Source organism: Erythrolamprus reginae, chromosome 2, assembly GCF_031021105.1.
Source record: "Erythrolamprus reginae isolate rEryReg1 chromosome 2, rEryReg1.hap1, whole genome shotgun sequence".
NCBI lineage: Eukaryota > Metazoa > Chordata > Lepidosauria > Squamata > Dipsadidae > Erythrolamprus > Erythrolamprus reginae.
Window position 1 is genome coordinate 250,157,755 of NC_091951.1, and position 23,908 is coordinate 250,181,662.

The 23,908-nt window shown below is 38.8% G+C and overlaps 1 protein-coding gene across 1 annotated transcript in view; it reads left to right on the top strand.

The window, feature by feature from the left end:
• The window catches only part of LOC139159550 (atrial natriuretic peptide receptor 1-like), a 120,635-nt gene that overhangs the window by 31,965 nt on the left and 64,762 nt on the right, over nucleotides 1-23,908 (top strand). Inside the window, exons 4-7 of the mRNA XM_070736861.1 lie at nucleotides 1,380-1,476; nucleotides 4,889-5,021; nucleotides 6,679-6,802; nucleotides 22,610-22,714. Of these exons, the coding sequence (XP_070592962.1) occupies nucleotides 1,380-1,476; nucleotides 4,889-5,021; nucleotides 6,679-6,802; nucleotides 22,610-22,714 (459 nt within the window). The remainder of the gene's footprint in view (nucleotides 1-1,379; nucleotides 1,477-4,888; nucleotides 5,022-6,678; nucleotides 6,803-22,609; nucleotides 22,715-23,908) is intronic.

Consider the following 23,908-nt stretch of genomic DNA (forward strand, 5'->3'; position numbering starts at 1 on the left):
AACCAATTTTTGCTTACTGAGCTTTCCTCTTAATCTGGAATCTGGAATTTTCTAGATTGATAAACACGAGAGCATGAACATTTTGAATCTATTAAGAACCTAGTTGTTTTCCCAAGCCTTTAGTTGTGTGGTTTAAAGGTCTTTCCAGTTCAGTTTTGCTTGGTTTATTTTGGGTCACTTTATATATATAAAGTGATGTTGGCCAGTCAGAGAAACAAACACCTAAAATAAACCAAGAAAAACTGAACTGGAAAGACCTCTAATCCAGATAGATTAGATAGATAGATAGATAGATAGATAGATAGATAGATAGATAGATAGATAGATAGGTAGGTAGGTAGGTAGGTAGGTAGGTAGGTAGGTAGATAGATGAGATAGAGATAGAAAGATAGATGATAGATAGATAGATAGATAGATAGATAGATAGATAGATGATAGATAGATAGATAGATAGATCGATAGATGAGAGAGAGAGAGAGAAAGATAGATGATAGATAGATGATAGATAGATAGATGATAGATAGATAGATGATAGATGATAGATAGATAGAAAGATAGATAGATAGAAAGATAGATAGCTAGATATAGATAGATAGAGAGAGAGAAAGAAAGAGAGACAGACAGACAGACAGAAAGAAAGATAGATAAAGATAGAGATAGATAGAGAGAGAGAGAGATAAATAGATAGAAAGAAAGAAAGAAAGAAAGATAGAGATAGATAGATGAGATAGAGATAGAAAGATAGATGATAGATAGATAGATAGATAGATAGATGATAGATAGATAGATAGATAGATAGATAGATAGATAGATAGATAGATAGATCGATAGATGAGAGAGAGAGAGAGAAAGATAGATGATAGATAGATGATAGATAGATAGATGATAGATAGATAGATGATAGATGATAGATGATAGATAGATAGAAAGATAGCTAGATAGAAAGATAGATAGCTAGATATAGATAGATAGAGAGAGAGAAAGAGAGACAGACAGACAGACAGAAAGATAGATAAAGATAGAGATAGATAGAGAGAGAGAGAGAGAGATAAATAGATAGAAAGAAAGAAAGAAAGATAGAGATAGATAGATAGATAGAGATAGATAGATAGATAGATAGATAGAAAGATAGAGAGAGAGAGAGACAGACAGACAGACAGACAGACAGACAGACACAGACAGACAGACAGACAGACAGACAGAAAGAAAGATAGAGAGAGAGAGAGGGAGAGAGAGGGAGACAGACAGACAGACAAACAAACAAACAAACAAACAAATAAATAGTAATCCTTGCTTCTCTAAAATAAAATGTTTTACCGGAGAATGAAATTGTACTACTGTATATCTAAGAACCTTTTGATGTTGCTTATTTATGGCAGGCTCTTTTAGCAGATGGGTGGCATGATTTGGATAACACAGATTATGACTGCTGGCCCTTGGAGAAACCGGATGAGTATAACATGCTGGACTGTGGAGGTATTGTTGTTGTTTTTATAGGATAAAGCAAACAAGCAAACAAAAAGACTACAAATGCTGTTTGGGAAACAGCAGGCATCAGCAAAAAAAACCCCTAATTCTAGGTAAAATTACTTAGGGCAGTAAATAACATCACACAAGAGAATTACATACTTTCTGGACGCTCGGATATATTATGAAAAACTGAAGAAACAAAGGGATCTATCTGAAACTTGTTCTGTGTACATTAAAAAGAAATAAGAGCCACCCATAGTAGTAGCAAACATATTAATTATTGGAAATACTGCATTAGAGAAATACCTATTGCCTTGCAATCTTTAGTCAAAATCAGAACAACTCTACACTGTGTTCACCTTCCCTATAGAAGTCTTACATCAATGTTTCTCTGCTACCAACACGCTATGTAGGAATAACACACATTCCTTCCTCATACTCCTACACATACCCTTTCAAATGCTTTGCATTGTTTTGCCTATTCATCCATCCACCCATCTATCCATCCCAATTTCACAATATCAAATCGGAAACCATGAGCAATGGTTCCTTCTCTTGCGGAAATTTAAGGGAATTGAGGAATATGTAACCATGGCAATTGATAAGAATTGTTTACTGTATGACTCTCGATAGAAGAAGATACTAATTTATGGGAAAATGCATGAAGATCACAGTGAAGGCTTGCCCACATAAGACAAACATTGTCATTCAGTCATTCCCAACTCTTTCTGAAACAATGGACATAATTTCACAAAACCATCTGACAGTGAATGCCTTTTGGACTTCTTGGAAGTGTAAACATATATCATCAGGTAACTTCTAGTCTCAGAGTTTTTTTTTGTTGGGGTCATTTATTGGAATGCCGACAGTGTCTTCTTTCAGCCTGTTTTCTCAAAAGAGTAGGATCTTCTTCAATAACTCTTCTTTTCCATGATATGTTCAAAATATCTCAATTCTAAGTTCATTAATATTACTTCTTGTATTTGTACCAGGATTGTAGTAGATATGTACTAGATAAAAATAGTTATAACGTCTACTATTTTAATTCTGGTTAAGTAAGTAGCCATTCCTTCCTATTCTGCCTAAGAATTCCAGGCAGAAAGAAATAATGGAGAATCTGGAATTAGAAAATTGATAATCCATATGATTATTATGATTGGTCTGACAGTCAGGCAGATGTTTAGAATGAATCTGGCATTATTATCAATCTATTGAGTTCTTCTCAAGGATCTCAGAGAGCAGGTTTAAAGGCAGTGTCACAGGTTGTATTATTATTATTGTTGTTGTTGTTGTTGTTGTTGTTGTTGTTGTTAATATTTTCACAAAAGTAATACACAGATTTGCCATCAGTCAATTGCAGAAGGCAGCTTTACTTGGAACAGCTTCCATCCTGTGGCAATGTCTGTAACATCATCAAACATCCAAAGAACTCGATAAATACACAAAACTGCCAAATCCAGTCTAAACATCTGGCTAACTGTGATGATGATGATGATGATGATGATGATGATATTTGTTTGTTTGTTTGTTTGTTTATTTATTTATTCATTCAATTTTTATGCTGCCCTTCTCCTCAGACTCAGGGCGGCTCACAACATGTTAGCAATAGCACTGTTTAACAGAGCCAGCATATTGCCCCCACAATCTGGGTCCTCATTTTACCCACCTCGGAAGGAGGGAAGGCTGAGTCAATCTTGAGCCGGTGATGAGATTTGAACCGCTGACCTACAGATCTACAGTAAGCTTCAATGGCCTGCAGTACAGCACTCTACCTGCTGCGCCACCCCGGCTCATAATAGTTATGTTTCTTAGAGACCATCTTTTTTTTCTTTTGGCTAGAATACTGTTGACCTTCTTGAAGAATCTATTTTTTTAATCTCAATCAGTTTTATTTTTGCAGCTAATGTCCATTATAATGTAAAACAAAATTGTGCAATACAAACCACCATGGAAAACAGTGCAATGCAAATCACAATGGAATACAGTGCAATACAAACTATGATGGAAAGCACAAAGACAGCTGCCACTCATAAAGCCATAGTAAAGTCAGGGCTGGGTTCCAGATTGTTTTGCTGCTGGTTCTCTCAGGGTGGCAATGGGCACGCACACATGCTTTGCGTGCGTGTGCGTCCACGCAGGAATAAAAAACTGGCTTCTATGCATGCACAGAAGAAAAAATTAGCTTCTGCACATGCACAGAAGCAAAATCAAGATGGCAGTGCCCACAGACCAGTACTGACAGAACAAAGTCTGTGACATCATCACCAGTTTACTAATAGCTCTAAAGCAGGGGTCCCCAAACTCTTTACACAGGGGGCCAGTTCACTGTCCCTCGGACTGTTGGAGGGCCGGACTATATAAAAAAGCTATGAACAAATCCCTATGCACACTGCACATACCTTGTTTTAAAGTAAAAAACAAAATGGGAACGTACTATTTAGAAGGGGGAGAAGATCTCAAATTCATATATGTTAATGTGTTGTTTTTAATTTTCTTTTGTTAACATCTGATTGATTATACAAGGTTTTCTTGGCTTATGAAAAATGTATAAAGAAAGAAGGAAGCACTTTGGCATAATGGTTAATAAGTTAGAAATGTAATTGGTGTTGCACTTTTTGAAGGAACATTAAGGAGGGAATTTAATTAAAAGAAAATGAATGTAACTGGATGACAAAATTAGGAAAAAAACCTTTTGCAACTTTTTTGATGATTATATTAGTTACTAACAAAATACCGCATTTTATTCATGGAAAATTAGATAGTACACTGTGTTGTTTGAATGTATGTTGAGAGAAAAAATTAAAAAAATTACACCCACACCCCCAAACAGTCCTTCCTTCCTCTGTCCCTCCATTTATTTCATTCTTCCTTCTTTCCTTTCTTCCTTGTTCCCTCCATTTCTCCTTCCTTCCTTCTTTCCTTCCTTCCTTCCCTCCTTCATTCCTCTCCACTTCTCCTTCCCTCCCTCTCTTTCACTTTTCTTTCTTTCTCTCTCTCTTTTCCCTGTGCTCTTGTCACTCACTGGCGGGTCGGATAAATGGCCTCAGTGGGCCGCATGTGGCCCACGGGCCATAGTTTGGGGACCGCTGCTCTAAAGAATAAGTGAGAACTGGTAGGAACCACCTAATCTGATCTAAATTATATCAAAAGCAAGACCTATTAGTCTGCACAGATTTTTTTCCATCAGTTTATATCATCTCAAATTCAAAAAACCAAAAGCAGAAAAGAAAACCATCCTAGTGACACAAATAATCTATGTTAACCTGGTGTTCACATACTACCCAAAAGAATCTGGATACGGTATTATCACTCATAGGCAATTATTATTGTTTGGATTAGTTACTTCAATCTCAGGGTTAAAGACACTGAAATGTTAACTGAGTTTTGAACTATCCCTAGATGAACCTTTTATTTCTAGGTCTAGAGATGGCTTGGGTCCATAGGCCTCCAGAAAAGATAATAAGTGGAGAATCCTTTGATGTTATCTACTCTGTCTTTGCTTCCGATTACTTCTACCATTATGCTGTGGAAAACGGGATCTTCTCCCACAGGTCAGCATCAATAGATAAAGTTGAAGTAATTTATGCTTCTGCTTCAGGAAATATATAAGGTAGTGGAAGGTATGTATGTTACTGTTTTAATGAGTAGTTGAGAAAATATAACAATGATGTGTGTTCATTAGACCAGTGTTTCCCAACCTTGGCAACTTGAAGATATTTGGACTTCAACTCCCAGAATGCTGGCTGGGGAATTCTGGGAGTTGAAGTCCAAATATCTTCAAGTTGCCAAAGTTGGGAAACACTGCATTAGACAACATTTTCCAAATATTTGTTTAAAATTGAAACAATCCTCATTATTATGAACAAGCCATTATCAATCATTTTCTCCTTTATGGACAGATTTCCTCCAAACAACTGTACTTCTGACATATAAACTTCTCTTTTCTGACAAAAAGGAGTAATGTTTGGCTTTGATCAGCAGTTGTTTCTATGTTAGGACTCTACATATTTTGAAAATTATTTAGAACTTCTTCAGGGCTCCTGTAAGCAAAAGCTGTATCTGCTATTCCTTAAAGTCAATGGTTCTCAACCTTTCTAACCTTTATAGAGTTCCTCATGTTGTGGTGATACCCAACCATAGGTCCAGCACCAATTCTCCCAACAGAGCTTTAAGCTGATTGGCAGGAAGGTCAGAGGGACACTCCCACTGTAAACACCTGATTGGTTGGATTGTAAAAATATGTTCCAAGGCACCAGAATAGAAGCTTTAGTTACTAACACCATGGAAAATTTATCTTATCCCATGGTCTTAGGTGACCCGTGTGAAATGGCCATTCAACCCCCCCAAATGGTCATTCAACCCCCAGCTTGAGAACCACTGCTTAAAGTAGTCTGATTTTTTTTCAGATAGTACAGATAGTGTCATTTTTCTTTTTATCCTCACAAAGAAAATTTGATTGTATTAATGAATAGCAGGCAGACATTGTATCCACTGTAGAAGATTTCCAAATATTTTTTAAAGAGTGTGAGAAAACAGAGAGCTCTGTTTCATTACCTTCAATCATCTTCATTGAAAGAGCAAGGTTTTTTTCTATCTCTCTCTGTTTTCTCACCTTCAAACATCTTCATATTTATTTCATTAGAAAGAGCATGTTTTTTTCTATCATATATGTTGTTTTTGTGATGGTTTCTTTTCAAATAAGGCTTCAATTTCACCTGGTCCACTTGACAAAGAATGACCCTTATTGCTATCGTAATTTTGAGCATTGAATGACTGGATGTTTAATGAGAACTACCTGCACTTCACAAACATTGAAATATATATCCCAGTGCCAAAAAATGCAGAAGTGTAGAAGTATATAATTTGAAAAATGAATAGACTTAGTTGTGCATATCTTTCTTTGAAAACAATTTTAGGAAAAATGAAACATAATGCAAATTGCAAAAGTTTGAAAAAAATGTAAATACACAAGAATATGTTTGAATGTTCATGGTTTTTTTAAAAAAAATGCAGATTTTTGCATATATGTATATAAAATCTGTTTTTAAAAAGAGCCCAACTTCAGAGAGCACACAAATATTTTCAAATAATTTGTTTCTGTGTTCATTCTTTGTTGTACTAATACGAAGTTGTGTGTGTGCTGCTGAATGGAATGGCATGGTAACTTTCAATGTGATCTTTGCCCACGTAATAATGATATTTTTGAAGTGATGCAAAGGCTGCTAAGAAGTTTTGTGAGGAACAGGAATGTCCTCCCAACTGGAAAGATGCTAACGGAGAAAACTGTTGTGTCCATCATGCGAACATTCATTCCTGTCCATTGGCTTTCATGGTTAGTATTTCATGACAATTTCATTTAATGTATTTGTGTTGCATAGTTGGGTAAACCTGAACTCAAATGCAGTATCAGTAGTCATTTGGAAAAGGTTAATATTATCGAGAAACAGGACTGAATCAAGAAGATAATTTTTCTTGGGCCCATTAATATTGCCGATTAAACTTTAAAGAATTGAATAAGAGATGATTACCCTTTGTACAGCTCAGAGTTGTCAAACTCAAGGCCCGCAGGCCAGATCTGGACCATGGGGTACTTAGATCTGGCATGTGGGGCCACCCCGGTTACAGCAAAGGAGCAGCCCACAGTGCCTCTTAATCTAGAAGTTCAAATTAGATGATATTGTATCTTAAAGGAATTTCCTCTGAAAAGACAGATTCCATAAGCCTCTTGCTGAAGTTAAGGGAAAACAAGTCACATTGTGACATACAATTAGGTCTTTTCTATGCTTGCATAGATATATTGCAAGCACAAAAGGGCAAAGCTTGCGTTATGATGTCACATTTTTTAATTTGGGCATGAGTGAGGTCAGTGATAGCGAACCTTTTTTTTCCTTGGGTGCCGAAAGAGTGTGTACGCATGCTATTGTGTATGCGCGAGTGCCCACCCCCATAATTCAATGCCTAGGGAGGGCAATAACAGCTTCCCCCTCCCTCCCAGAGGCCCTCTGGAGGCTGGAAATGGCCTGTTTCCCAACTTCTAGTGAGCCCAGTAGGCTCGTGTTTTGCCCTCCCCAGGCTCTAAACACTCCCCTAGAGTCGAGAGAAGGTAAAAATGTGTATATAGATATATACCCACTAAAACCCTCATTGTGTATTGGACAAAATAATAAATAAATAGATAGATAGATAGATAGATAGATAGATAGATAGATAGATAGATAGATAGATAGATAGATAGATAGATAAAAAAAAAATCAGCTGGCCGGCAAACATATGCATGTTGGAGTTGAGTTACAGCAACTGCTCGTGTGCCAGCAGATATGGCTCCACATGCCATCTGTGACACCCGTGCCATAGATTCTCCATCACTGGTCTAGGTACTGATTCATGCAGTAGGTTCCCAGGGACAATGGTGGAATAAAAGGCTGAAAGTAAGTCATGATTTACAACCCAGCTGACTGTTTATATATGTCAGTGAATCAAAACAGGAGGGTGGGGGGAGTCCATGTTATGACTTACTGTAAAATTTTAACCCAGTCACTGAGATTTAGGTCTTCTACTATCCTTTCAATTATATCACTATTGGGTCACTTTTACATTCCTGGAGCAAACAACATATACTATAAGTTGTCACTTTTATTTATACCTAAGTGGAATCTTACTTTGATCTCAGATTCTAGCTTTCCTTTGCATATTGTTTCTTTTTGTCACTTGTTCTCTACATTTACACTATTATTACTGCCATGTTTTCTGTATTAAACAGTCTGTATATATTAATTGACACTTTTGCCTTTCTATTTGTTAAAGTTATTATTATTCAAAGAAGTGAACTATTGTATTCCTTCCCATATGGGCTATTGTTCTTAAAATCTATTTCCAATGGAAGGGAAATATCTTCTTTGTTGATCTTACCCAGTATAAGGCTTTTTGGAGTTTTAGACCTTGTTATGAGACAAGGATCATACCAACCATTCTTTATTCTAGCCAGAAAATAAGATCAGATGTGCAAAACCCAGCCCTTTTTCTGAAGGCATATATGCATATAGGAAGTGATTATATATCAGTCAGGATATTTGATTGCTTACAGTGATTATCAGATTGTGCTAGTGCAATGCTTCTCAAATAGTGGGGTGGGCCCCCTGTGTGTGTGTGGAGTAATGCTGGGGGGGAATGCGTGATCCCAGGGAACGTGCTTTTTTTGATGCAGGGGGTAGAGATTTTTTGCACCAAACAATAGCACACAGCCCAGGAGATATGAAGTGCAGATAAGAAACCATTAAGAGACATCATGGAAAAATATTTAATAGAATGAAAGGAAGAGAGAGCTGGAGTTAATGAGACAAACATAAATCTCCCGAAAGCTAAGATGAGGAAATATGACAAAGAGTATGTAATAATAATAATAATAATAATAATAATAATAATAATAATAATAATAGGGTTCTGCGCATGCGTTGGTATAGCTGAACGCTCCAAAAGAAGGCTCCCAGATGTGGAAAAGGAAAAGTAAAAGTTAACCCTTAACAACCTCTCTAGCTTGGTGAAAGTGGATTGAGAGGAGAGCGAACTGAACAAGCTCTGGAAAAACTTTATTAGAAGGAGTTAAAAATTGAAGCAAGTGACTGTTTTTAACGTGCCTGTGTGAAGAAGCGAGAACAAAGAGAAGATGGCGTCTACCGAGGAGTTGGAGGGAAAGATGGATTCGCTACTTAAAGGCTTTGCTGACATGGGGAAACTGCTCCAAGAAATGAAAAAAGATTTATCTGCATTGGGAACTGGAATGACAGAATTGAAAGAACAATCCAAAACACAAGATCAAAGAATTGGGAAACTGGAGGTGGGAAAATCTCGCCAGGAACTTCGCATCATAAATCTGGAAGACAGACAGTGCCGATCTAATCTTCGTTTGAGAGGTTTCCCCAAAGATTTTGCCGAGAGCAAACAACTTGTTCAAGAAATCCTTCAGTGGCTCATCGAGAACAAAGTTAAATGTGAGTTGCAAGAATTCGAAAGAGCGCATTGGGCTTTTGGATCCCGCAAGCGTGGGGACTCAAAGGACATTGTTGTAAGATTTGTTTCAGAGAGGAGAGCTGCAGAAATATTTAAAGAGTTGAAACAGATTTTAAACTTATGTTACAAAGCTTCTCCAATACGCGTTTTAAAAGATTTGTCTCCTGAAACCCTCAAGATGAGAAGCCAGATGAGAGAAGTATCCTCCCAACTTTATGAAAATGGGATCAGATTTTCGTGGCGCTATCCTGCTACAATAATTGTGTTTAAAGATTCCAAGGTTTTCCAGGCGAGATCGTTAGAAGAGGGAAGAAAGCTGCTTTTTCAATTGGGGTTAAATCCGGAGGGAGCAACCCAGAGTCAATCATCGGTGGATCGACCAGATGCAGCAGAAGAAGAATTGTTTCTCCAACTGTTCCGTGATGCAGGGCAAAGTAAGGGAGAAAAGATTGCAGCACTTCAAAGAGAACTGGCCTCACTCCAGGCAGAGAAGAAAGACGAGCCAAGGGTCACTCGACAGAAGAAAAAATAATAAACTGAACTGAGTTGACTTGCTAATATGGTATCAAGTTTTTCAACCAATTATTCTTTTTTCTGTATTTCTTGTTTGGTTGTTCTCGTTAGTTAACAGGGGGAGAGGAGGGAAGGAGGGGGGAATCTTTTATTATGTTGTAAAATGGGGAAGAAGGGGGGGCTTTCTGAGGGAACGCAGATCCAGGAGTGCCTCTTAGTAACGGAAGTTTTTTTCGTTGCCTCCCCCTGGGGGGGGAGGCCAGGATAGGGGCACCAGGGTGGGGATTCATTGTAATGAAAAAATATTTTTCAGGTAGGCTCTGTTTTGTTGGAAGGGGAAATGTATTTAAATTATGTAAATGGGTGATATAGGATTATTATCGCTGAATGTAAATGGTCTCTCATCACAGAAAAAACGTTATAGAATCATGAAGCTGGCAAAGGACAGTAAGGCAGATGTTTTATTTTTATCTGAAACTCATAAGGGAAGGGAGAAAACAGACAGATTAGTCACAAATGCAGAATGGCAGGAAGTTTATGAGTCGAGAGCAACGAATAAGGCAAAAGGAGTTGCCATCTTGTTGCACCGAAGAGTGCATTTTTAGTTAAGTAATATTAAAAGGGACAAAGATGGCAGAATGCTATTTATTAAGGGGAAAATAAGTAACAAGCTACTAACCTTAGTGGTAATTTATGCTCCCAATGTAAATGCAAAACAATTTATAATAAATGTAAAACGGAAACTAGATGAATTTGCGGAAGGTATTGTGATTTTAGCAGGAGACTTTAATCTGGAATTAACAGCAGGGAAGGGGGAAAAGAAAAAATTACATCTAAATAAACTCAATATGATGGATCTTCATGAAAACGTAGCTAATAGAGATACTTTCTATTCTGCAAGACATAATAAATTTAGCTGTATAGACTATATGTTAATTAATAAAACAGATAAGGTAAAGTTTAAGAAAGCAGAAGTAAAAACTATTTGGCTATCAGACCATGCTCCTCTGTTAGCTGTGATAGAGATAGAGGTTTGTAGTAAACAAAGAATTTGGAGGTATAACCCCATTGTCTCAGCAAATGAGGAGAGTAGAATTAAATTACAAAGGGAACTTAATGGATTCTTTTGTATTAATGCAACAGGTGAGGTTAAACAAACAATAGTTTGGGATACACATAAAGCAGTAATGAGGGGCAACTGCATTAGTACTGAAGCTTTTATTAGGAAATCCTGGGATGTTAAGAGGAATAATTTATTAAAAGAAATAGATTTAATCCAAGAAACTTTAAAAATTACAAGAAATAGAGAATGGAATTTATTATTATCATTTAAGAAAAAGAAATTGCAATTACTTGATGAAGAAAGATGGAATAAAATGAATATGATTATGAAACATAGAATTAGAGGGTGGAGTCACAAATCAATGAAGCAAATGGTACATTATTTGAAAAAAAGAAAAGAGAAATCTTACATCTCTGCTTTAAAAGATAAGGATGGTGTAATAAAACGTAGTAATGTAGAAATGGAAAAAATAATGAGAGAATTCTATGGGGAATTATATAAAAAAGAGTATGTTGTTTCGCAAACCTCAGAGGTTAAAAAGAAATTAGAGGAAGAAGATGCCCAAATGTTAAATGCAAAAATTACAAGTGAGGAGATATCTAGAGTTATTAAGGGATTGAAACCGGCCAAAGCTCTTGGTCCAGATGGTTTTACTGCTGAATATTATAAAGTGTATATGAATGAATTATTACCGCATATGGAGAAATTGTTCAATAATGTATTGGAGACTTTTGAAACTCCAAAGACGTGGAAAATGTCAGAAATTATAACGGCCCAAAACCAGATCGTGATTTAATGGATCCGCGTTCTTATCACCCCATCAGCCTATTAAATCAAGATTATAAGATATTTATGAAAATATTGGCAAATAGGGTGGAGAATATATTACCAAAAATAATTTGAGAAGATCAATATGGATTTGTGAAAGGAAGGAAAATTTATGAACCAATAAGAAAAGTGATCAATGTTTTACACCATGCTACCAGTACCAAAAGAAAATTATGCATTTTAAAATTAGATGTCTATAAGGCTTTTGACAAAGTTAACCATGACTACCTATTTCAATTATGTAAAGATTTAAATATGGGAAACATATTTTGTAGAGTTATAGAAACAATATATAAGGATAATGTGGCTCAAATTAGAGTAAATGGCAATAGAACAGAAATAGTTAAAATTCAAAATGGAACTAAGCAGGATTGCCCACTATCCCCAATGTTATTTGCATTAGCAATTGAGACCCTAGCAAACAAAATTAGAAATGATAAGGAATGGAGAGGCTATCAAATAGGGGAATTGGAATTGAAATTAAACTTATTTGCAGATGATGCTATAGTGATGTCTGAAACCCCAATTGAAATGATGAAAAGAATAATGATACTACTTCAGGAATTTAAAGATCAATCTGGACTGAAGGTTAATATAGACAAATCAGAGATAATATGTTTAAATACAGGCCCTAAAGAGCAAATCGAGATTCAAAAAACTTCAGGACTGAAACTAGGTTGTAAAAAAATGAAATATTTGGGAATTTGGTTATTCAAGAATCCAATAAAAATAGCAACGGCCAATTATAACCTAATATGGAAAAAAATCCAGAAGCAGATTAAAAATTGGAAGGGTAAAAAGTTAGGAAGAATGACTAAGATTAGGGCTCTTAAGATGATGATAATACCAAAAATGATGTATTTGTTTCAGGTTCTACCTGGTAGTTTTCCTGAGGCAAAATTAAGAGAATGGGATAACAGACTAAATTTTTGGATTGAAGGAGATAAAAAACCCAGAATAAGGAAACATTGGCAGAATGCACAAGAGAAAGAGGGGGGGTGGGGCAGCCCATGTCTAGTATTATATAGAAATGCGTTTCAAATGGAAATGTTAATGGAGCTACAGTTATGGGGGGAAAAGAAATGGGTACGAATAGAAAAAGAAATTAATAATATAAATAATAAAGAACTATTATTTAAAAATTGGAGTAGAATTGAAACCAGTACCTTAAGTGATCCTTTTAAAGCATGTTTAGAAATATGGCTTAAATGGCAGAGGACAAGTGGAATAAAGGTATCCAGGCTATCAACGTTACATGTATTGAATATAGGGGATGACGTTAATCTAAGTAGAATTATTAAAATATTAAATAGTAAAGGAATAACGAGAATTGAGCAATTATATGAGAAAGATGGAAGAGTTAGTAGAACTAGATTGGAATGGTGGATTGGCAAACAGAAATGGTTGCAGATTAATGCAATATGTACATACTTAAACAAAAGTGAGAATAAAGAAGCCTTCTTACGGGAAGAAAATAGTGTAGAAAAAATAATAAGTGAAAAGACAAATGAAAGTAAAGCACAAGCCGGTAGTATATATAGAATGCTATTGCAAATGGAAGAAGAAGTAACAAAAAGTTTAACAAGATGTTGGCAGGATGATTTACAAATAGATGAAAGAGAAATGAAAGAAATAATAGAAAATATATACAAGATTAAAAATACAAGAGTTAGAGAGATGAGAAGAAAAATCTTACATAAATGGTACTATACACCTGTACAAATTGCACACTTCCAGGGGAAAGAGAAGGGCATATGTTGGCACGGATGCCAGAAAAAAGGGATTTTTATGCATATGATTTGGGAGTGTGCAGAAATTCAGAAATTCTGGAATGTAGTCCAGAATGAAATTAATAAAATGTTAAACATTAATTGGATTATTACAAAAGAAATAGCAATTTTAATCAAATATAGAGAACTAGGAGAATTTAAGGAAATTAAAACCGCAGCATTGGAAAGTGCTCAAGCGGTGATGGTATTAGGATGGAAAGATTCTACAAAATGGACACTACAAAATTGGTACTGGTATATGGTGGATCACATACATTTTGAAATTATGGAAATAAGATTAAATAATTTTGATAAGAATAAATTGGAGAAGCTAATGTTGCGATGGAACAAGGTAAAAGATTATATGTTAAATAGAATCTGTGATGTAAATATGAAAAATAAATTGCAATCACTCTTTTAATAATACTTGATCAGGATAGAGCCAAGGAATAATAGATAAACAATTAATTTTTTTTGAATCCTCTTGTATGGGTGGTGGGGGCGATGGGGTGTGTGTTGTTGTTAGGTGATGGGCACATGCACTGTGCACTGTTATATGTTTGTTTTATGTAAACTTTTAAAAATCAATAAAAATTTATTAAAAAATAATAATAATAATAATAATAATAATAACAACAACAACATCAACAACAACAACAACAATAATAATTTATTAGATTTGTATGCCGCCCCTCTCCGAGGACATATGTAGCGCTTGGCTTCACTGTGACTATGGTGGGAGATGAGGAAAGACTAGTATGTTTACTGTGTCTAAAAATGTTGGCAGTGGACAGCACGAAACCAAATAAATTAAGGCGTCACTTAAACACATTACACCCCAATCATACTGATTTTTTTTCCAGTGAAAATGTGCCAAATATTGCAAACAATCATCCCGGTGGAGAATAGTGTGTGTGTGCGAAATGTTTACTTCTTCGGGGAATGGTGTGTGTGTGTTCTGGTACAAGATCAACTTTTCCCAGTCAGACAACTCAGCACAATGAGGTATCACAGATCATTTTATTACAGGCATTCTCACAATAACTCACAGTTATGATGCGATTCTTCTGCAGTATAATCTTTCCCATTGTGCAGGTAAAAAGAGGTTGAATTGACCCCAGCTCTAGGTGTAGCATCTACATGCTGGCTGGCTTAGTGAGTGAAGACAAAAGACCTTCTGGAATGTTCTCTCCAATTAGCCCTCATCCCGAGTCAGAGCCAATAGGAATACACAAATGTGGTCACATGTAAAACTACATTACCCAGAGTGCAATTTCACTGCATTTCCCCTAATGCAATATCTTAAAGAAACATGCCTAAATACAGTCCAACTGTCTCTGGAGACAGCACAGGGGGGAATAACAGAAAATAATTGAGAAGCACTGTGCTAGTGATAGCAAAGTCTCACCTTCCTAAGGTAGACCTTATTGTTATAGCCCTACTTTAAAGAAATAACCCCAGGTTTATTTTGAACACATTGATTTAAGCTAGGACTTTGTGCAGCAAATGGAACCATGAACCTTCTCCCGATCCACAAACCTGAATATCTTTTACCAATCCATAGCAGGGAATGAGAGCTTTGGAGATACAGCCGGTTATTATCTATGACTGTGGCAATCCATAAGTAGAGAAACAGTAAATCAACTCTTGACTAGTAACACTTCTAAATAGCACTTTTCCATCACTAAATTTTGCTTTGGTGTTGCAGAAGTCCAGATCTCTTCCCAGCCAGTGATATTAACAGCTGGTCTGGGAAACTATTCTTTTAATTTATGACATATACCTATTTTAGAAAGAACAATGCTGTTATGGGAATCATAACGCTGGCATCCATTGTTCATGTCCAATTTTGAGATGCTTTTTAAAAAATGGAGGGTTTTTCCCTTGTTTCTTCCTTTAAAAAATAAATAAATAAAAGGTTTCTGATTTTATTGTGTGGTAATAAGACTCGTGAACTGATCCAAAGGATGTCTGTGAGCTTAGCCATTAGGTTATTAAAGTTGCATTCAAGGTCAGAGATTCTATATTTTATATTACCTTGCTCAATGGAATGAAGGCTAAAAAGACCGTGCCTTTGTTATATAAAATGCATTTATATTTCAAGAACTTGGCTTAGTTAAGTAGGAGCTATTTATACTTGGTATTTTTTTAAATCATAGCTTGCAGGAGGTAGCCACATTTTTGATGTATCATTCATATATGCATCAGGCAAACCCCTGAAATTAGCAAGGAGAAATTAGACATCGTTAGAATTAATACCTTAAAACCTTTGTCCTGCAGAAGGATTACAACATAGTGAGCATTAATTATTTTTCCTGGGAAATGAGAAGCTTTGAAAAATACTGAATCCAAACAGCATTATCAAATTAAAGAAAGTCTATAGAGCAGCTGTCAGAATGAGCTGAGCATCAAAGAAGAAGTGAAAGAATTCTCCGGGTAGGAAGTCTATAAGCAAAATCTCCTTATGCTACAGTCCTTTAAAAAGTCACTTAACAGGCAGCTCCATTAATAGGAGTGGGGAAAATAACCTCTGATTAGGCAGTCATGTATAGATGAGCATTACTGGTGAGGGTGACTGAACCAAGGGGATATTTCAACAATTATGCTGCCCTTTGTAATGTGCCTCATCAAATACAATTCTAAGGATGACTGTCAGTTTGCAGTGATAAAAGAAGTGAAGTTCAGACTGGTATTAGAGAGGAGTTTTAAAAGAGATCAGACCTTCCTTCTTTCACCAAATGAGGACAACTCGGTCCATTATTTTACACAAGTGGCATTTCTGTATATCCATTATTTTCATCTCCCAAACCCACAAAATCATATTACTGAAGCAGCAGCAGTGACAATATTCACACGTGTCTCCACGTGAGTATTCCCACTGGTCCTGTTTCTTTAATCCCTGGGAGTAGGGCCTAACAATTGGCATCCAGCTATAGTACCCCTCTCCTCATTGCCTTGGCGGTACAGTGGTTAAAGTGCAGTACAGTGTTCCCTCGATTTTCGCAGGTTCGAACTTCGCGGAACGTCTATACCACGTTTTTCAAATATATTAATTAAAAAATACTTCATGGTTTTTTTCCCTTATACCACGGTTTTTCCCGCCCGATGACGTCATATTTCATTGCCAAACTTTCATCTGCCTTTAAAAAACATTTTTTAAAATAAACTTTAATAAATAAACATGGTGAGTAATAATCTAAATGGTTGCTAAGGGAATGGGAAATTGTAAATTTAGGGGTTTAAAGTGTTAAGGGAAGTCTTGGGATACTGTTGATAGCCAAAAATAGTGTATTTACTCCCGCATCTCTACTTCGCGGAAATTCGACTTTTGCGGGTGGTCTCGGAACGCATCCCCCACGAAAATCGAGGGAACACTACTGCAAACTACTTCTGCTGCAGTTCGGCAGATCGAATCTCACTAGGCTCAAGGCTGACTCAGCCTTCCATCCTTCCAAGGTCGGTAAAATAAGGACCCAGATTGTTGGGAGCAATATGCTTACTCTGCTTAAATCCCTTAGAGAGGGCTGTAAAGCACTGTGAAGCGGTATAGTAAGTCTAAATGCTATTGCTATTGTACCTACCATTTTCTTCTCTCACTCAGATTCATAGAAAGTGGAGGGAGTAATTCCGTTTTTTAAAAGCATATCCGTTAAACCCTGGGTTTGTATCCTGAATATTATTTTTGTTTTATATTTTTGTTGCGATCCTAAGACAGATCAGTCAATAAAGTATCAATAAGCATAGTGAAGTGGTGCTGGAATGTTACTGTAATGAAGCAAAACCAACAAGCCCAGATGAGATTCTATTAATTGGGAGAAAAAAAATCCGCCCTCTCTTATTGCAGCATTAATACTGCACAGCTAACAACACACTTCATAGCCGCCCCAAGTCTTCAGAGAGGGGCGGCATACAAATCTAATAAATTATTATTATTATTATTATTATTATTATTATTATTATTATTATTATTATGTCAGTACAACACAGCAAACAATATCACTATGCTGGATTTCGTATTTCATCACCAGTCGGGCACTTCCCAAGCACCTAGGACTGTGTGATGTAGTGGCGAATTATGTTTGCCAATCCCAGTAAAGCAGCCTTTTGCAATTGACATATGGAGATTTTGTCAATTCCGATGGTTTTCAAATGTCCGCTGAGATCCTTTGGTACTGCGCCCAGTGTGCCAAGTACCACTGGGAGCACTTTCACTGGCTTATGCCAGAGTCGTTGCAGCTCGATTTTTAGATCTTCGTATTTCACTAATTTCTCTAGCTGCTTCTCCTCAATTCTGCTGTCTCCTGGGATTGCGATGTCGATGATCCATACTTTCTTTTTCTCCACAATCACAATGTCTGGTGTGTTATGCTTCAGAATTCGGTCATTCAGAAGTCGGAAGTCCCACAGTAGTTTTGCTTGCTCATTTTCGACCACTTTTTCGGGCTTATGATCCCACCAGTTCTTTGCCACTGGTAAATGGTAGTTCCAGCACAAGTTCCAGTGGACCATCATGTCTATGCTTGTAGTCAGTCTGTGCAATCTTTTTGCAGCAGCTGAGTATGTGATCAATTGTTTCATCTGTTTCTTTACAGAGTCTGCACTTTGGATCGTCTGTTGATTTTTCAATTCTGGCTTTGACAGCATTTGTTCTAATGGCCTGTTCTTGGGCCGCCAGTATTAGTCCTTCTGTCTCTTTTTTGAGTGTTCCACTTGTAAGCCATGATCAGGTCTTTTCTTTATCCACTTTGCCTTCAATCTTCTCCAAGAACTGGCCATGCAATGCTTTGTTCCGCCAACTGTCCATAAGACATTGAGTTACATTTTTTCTGTACTGGTCCTTGAGACCAGTACCTTGAGAAGCTTCCTGAAGCAAACTAAGGACCAGTACAGAAAAAATGTAACATTATTATTATTATTATTATTATTATTATTATTATTATTATTATTATTATTATTATTATTATTATTATTACACTTAAGTCAAGAATGAACTGGCTCAACAGCAAAATTGTGGAATTGTGGCCAAAGAGACTCAATACATATCAAGGGCCTCAGATTGTATAGAATTCAGCCTGTTTTTTTATTCCTTGGATACTGCATTCCTTGGACCCTGATTTTTCTAGTTTCTTCTCTTCTTAATACAGCTGATACATTTTTCATAAGGAAGAACATACTATAATCATACAGAAAGCTAGATTTGCCTGTTGTAGGAAAAGTATTCACTTGCATGTAGGCAAAGTAGATTCAACTTCTTGCTTAGCTGAGAAGCTCAGCAGACAACTTTGGCTAAAGCACAAGCACAATATATGACTTCCATTCGGAACAGAAAAGAATAACAGAATAACAGAGCTGGAAGCGACCTTGGAGGTCTTCTAGTCCAGTCTGCCCCCACTCAGGTAGGAAACTCTATACCAGTGATGGCGAACCATTTTTTGGCTTGGGGGCCAAAAGGATGTGCATGCATGCGACAGCGTGCACATGCATGCCCACACCTATAATGCAACGCCCTACCCCATGTCTATGCACAAGTCCCCCACGCATGCATCCAAACCTCTCCCTGTGCTGCCCTCCATGCATGTACACAGGCCTCCGGACTTCAGCTAAGCCCATTCTCGGGATGGTGAAAAATGGGCCAATGCGCGGAGTGGAAGTTCATTTCTGAACTTCCATTTGACCTGTTGGGCCATTTTTCATCCTCTCCAGGCTTCAGGAGGATTTCCTAAATCCCGGGGAGAGTGAAAACAGCTGAAAAGAAGGCTGAAATTCAGCTGGCAGTGCACTGGAGCTGACATAAGGCAATGTCTTGATTGCCCTCAGGTATGGTTCCGCGTGTCACCTGTGGCACGCCTGCCATAGATTCGCAATCATTGCTCTAGTCCAGGAGTAGGCAAAGTTGGATTTTCTCTGGATTGTAGACTTCAACTCCCAGAATTCCTGAGCCAATCATGCTAGCTAAGGAATTCTGGGAGTTGAAGTCCACATGTCATAGAAGAGCCAACTTGGCACTAGTCTATACCATTCCAGACAAATGGCTGTCCAATCTCTTCTTAAAAGCCTCCAGTGATGGAGTGCCCATACTTTTGAAGGCAAGCCGTTCCACTGGTTAATTATTCTCACTGTTTGAAAATTTCAGTCCCCTGAAAGAATATATTTAGGAGGTTGTGACATTGGATGCATTACCCCTATCTTCTAGCATTGACCTATATTTTGATATAGGTCACCACAGAAACACTTCCCTGTTGTTAGCATATTGGCCGGCATAGGAAAAGAGTCTCTATATACACTTGTGTTTCCCTCTTGATCAGCCAGATATCATTCAATGTGAAGGAACTTTCTAGAAGTACATTAGTTATTTCAGTGTATAGAAAATGGGACATCTATGAACGTTCCTTACATCTCAAGTCTTCTATAGATTCAGCTTGTGTTATCCTATAGATTCATCCCACATATCTTATACAGCAGAAATACAGTAAGAGTTAAAGAATATTCAAGTGCAGAATTACAGTGATCCCCCGTTTATTGCGTCCCCAACCATTGCGAACAGGGTACTTCGCTATTTTTCAACCCGGAAGTCAAAATACCATCTACGCATGCGTGCCCGTGGGCACGCATGCGTAGATGGCAACCGGGAGATCAGCTGCTGGGCGGCTTCCCTGAGTCTTCCCCCTCTTGCTGGCGTCAGCGAGGAGTTTCCCCACCGCCCACGCAAACTCCTCGCTGCCGCCCGCCCTTCGCCCGCCCACGCCGTTCATTCTCGCCGCACGGGCCTGTCCACGCTGTCTCTCGGCGCTTTCCAGCTGAGTCCGGGAGCGAACTCGCTCCCCGACTCAGCTGGAAAGCGCCGAGAGACAGCGTGGACAGGCCCGTTCCTTGGCGCTGTCACTCGGGGCTTTCGTGCTGAGTCCGCAGCACGAAAGCCCCGAGAGACAGCGTGGACAGGCCCGTTCCTTGGCGCTGTCACTCGGGGCTTTCGTGCTGAGTCCGGGAGCGAACTCGCTCCCCGACTCAGCACGAAAGCCCCGAGAGACAGCGTGGACAGGCCCGTTCCTTGGCGCTGTCTCTCGGGGCTTTCGTGCTGAGTCCGGGAGCGAACTCGCTCCCCGACTCAGCACGAAAGCCCCGAGAGACAGCGTGGACAGGCCCGTTCCTTGGCGCTGTCACTCGGGGCTTTCGTGCTGAGTCCGGGAGCGAACTCGCTCCCCGACTCAGCTGGAAAGCCCCGAGAGACAGCGCCAAGGAACGGGCCTGTCCACGCTGTCTCTCGGCGCTTTCCAGCTGAGTCGGGGAGCGAGTTCGCTCCCGGACTCAGCACGAAAGCGCCGAGAGACAGCGCCCCCCGGACCCCCAACCCGGGTTTGGGGGGTGCTAGGAAGCTCCCATTGTTGGCGGAGACCTTTTAAAACACTCGCGCGGCTTCCAAACCGAGTCCTGAAGCCAAGCGCTCGCTTGGCTTCAGGACTCGGTTTGGAAGCCGCGCGAGTGTTTTAAAAGGTCTCCGCCAACAATGGGAGCTTCCTAGCACCCCCCCCGAGCCCCCAACCCGGGTTTGGGGGGTGCTAGGAAGCTCCCATTGTTGGCGGAGACCTTTTAAAACACTCGCGCGGCTTCCAAACCGAGTCCTGGAAGCCGCGCGAGTGTTTTAAAAGGTCTCCGCCAACAATGGGAGCTTCCTAGCACCCCCCCCGAGCCCCCAACCCGGGTTTGGGGGGTGCTAGGAAGCTCCCATTGTTGGCGGAGACCTTTTAAAACACTCGCGCGGCTTCCAAACCGAGTCCTGAAGCCAAGCGCCAAAGGCGAACTTCTGCGCTTGGCTTCAGGACTCGGTTTGGAAGCCGCGCGAGTGTTTTAAAAGGTCTCCGCCAACAATGGGAGCTTCCTAGCACCCCCCAAACCCGGGTTGGGGGCTCGGGGGTGTGCTAGCGAGCCTCCCATGTCGGCGGGGATGTTTTAAAACACCCGCGCGACTTTCCAATGAGTCCCGAAGACAACGCGTTTGTCTTCGGGACTCATTGGAAAGTCGCGCGGGTGTTTTAAAACATCCCCGCTGACATGGGAGGCTCGCTAGCACACCCCCGAACCCCCAACCCGGGTTTGGGGGTGTGCTAGCGAGCCCCTCATGTCGGCGGGGATGTTTTAAAACACCCGCGCCGCCCCCAATCTTAGGCTCCTCGCTAGCGCTGCGGAAGTAAAAACACCCTCTGCACATGCGCAGATGGTGTTTTTACTTCCGCAGCGCTACTTCGCGAAAACCCGCTCGTTGCGGGGGGTCCTGGAACGGAACCCTCGCAAAGAGCGGGGGATCACTGTACTTGTATACTGCATTAAATCAGTTTAATGGGAATACTGCTTTGTGTCTAATGGTTCAGAAGAGTGAATCTTACAAACTTGAGATGGCAAAGCCATCTCAAGTTTGTATTCCGGTTTATTGCCACTCCTTATTTCCTCCCTTTGTGATGTTTTGACAATGGTTTGCCAGAGGGCTTTAGATGATACAAAAACAGTGTCTTTTCCCCCCACCCCCAAATTAATTGGAGGTCATTCATTTGTCTAAAAATAAGCCATGGTTTAAATTCATTCTTATTCATGAAGTCATAAATTTAATGTTTCTACTTTTTTTCCTGTTTGTTGCACTAATTTAGCCTCTAAGTTCCGATGCCCGCTGTTCTTTCTTACCATTTCTTCTGCAATGACCTAAAACTGTACAGATTAATGAAATTAATGATGTTGAATGTAAGAGTTACACTAGTAATATTCTGGTATACAAAGAAAAATGCAGAATAAATGGTTATTGTAATTGTGTAACTCATTTCATGTTCCCGGGAAGTTAGCCAAAGTTTCACAAAAGGCTGAGTTATACATTCTCCTTTTTAATTGTGGCATGCAATATAGAATGCTTGTCTGTTGATGAGTTCTCATGAATACATTTAAGGTAAGTTAATTCTAATCTATTTGGCAAAAGGCAAATGGTGGCATATGTGGACCATGGATCCCAGATGATGGTCAAATATTTACACATACCGTATCTACTGCAGGCAAAATGACACAGACAAACTGGACTGCTAAGGTAAGAGAAGATTTGATCTTCACTATAGAGATAGTCCTCAACTTATGACCATAGTTTTTGCTACTGGTACAATGGCATCGACCATACCGGTAGGAACTCGCTACTGGTCATAAGACACTTTTTTCGTGCCGTTGTAACTTCAGTCACTAAATGAACTGTTGCAAGTTGAGGACTGCTCTCAATTTCCCGTTCATTAAAGGCTTTTTTAATCCATTATGTAAAAAATATGACTTCTGCAATAGAGTTGTTGAAGCATGGAACTCATTACCGGACTCCGTAGTATCATTCCCTAACCCCCAATATTTTACCCTTAGACTGTCCACGGTTGACCTCTCCAGATTCCTAAGAGGGGCGTGCATAAGTGCACTAGAGTGCCTTCCGACCCCTGTCCTATTGCCTCTCCTATATCCCATATATCTTCTCTTCTATCCCTATATCTTTCTTCTATTATGTCATCGATTTATTTTATCCTATATTCTCTCTTCTATTCTTTCTCTAATTCTATTTCCTCGAAGGTGTCCTCTGTTACCTTCATTGTGTATTATTGTGCATTGGACAAAATAAATAAATAAATTTATTTATTTATTGGATTTGTATGCCGCCCCTCTCCGCATAAATGAATGAATGAATGAACGAACAAACAAACAAACAAACAAACAAACAAACAAACAAACATGACCTTCTTTCCTTAATCTCATTCATTCACATGGATAACGTTTTGCTTCTCTTTGGACCTGACTTGCATTTGGCATCTGTTCAACCATGTCTTCAAAACAAAAAGAAAAGGAAAAAAAACCCTGATAAGATTCCTATGAATCAATGCGTAAATAATAAAGAAATTACAGGTGCTGGGAGAAACAGGGAAAAAGTATTATGAGGCCTGCTTGCAACATTCCAGAGCAGCTAGAACAGAAGTAGAGAACGATAGCTCCTTTATGACTTGTGGACTTCAACTTCCAGAACTCCTGAATTAATAGAATAACAAGAGTGGTAGGGGACCTTGGAGGTTTTCTAATCCAACCCTCCTGCTCAGAGAGGAAACCGTTAAACCACAGGTGTCAAACTTGCGGAGTCATGTTTGACATCCATGACATGTCATAATGTTTCTCGATGTTTTTCCCATTTTTGGAGCTGTGTAGTATTGGGTTCCTTGCAGGTATGGGCCACACTGCAAACCAGTAGTAAAACCGGTGA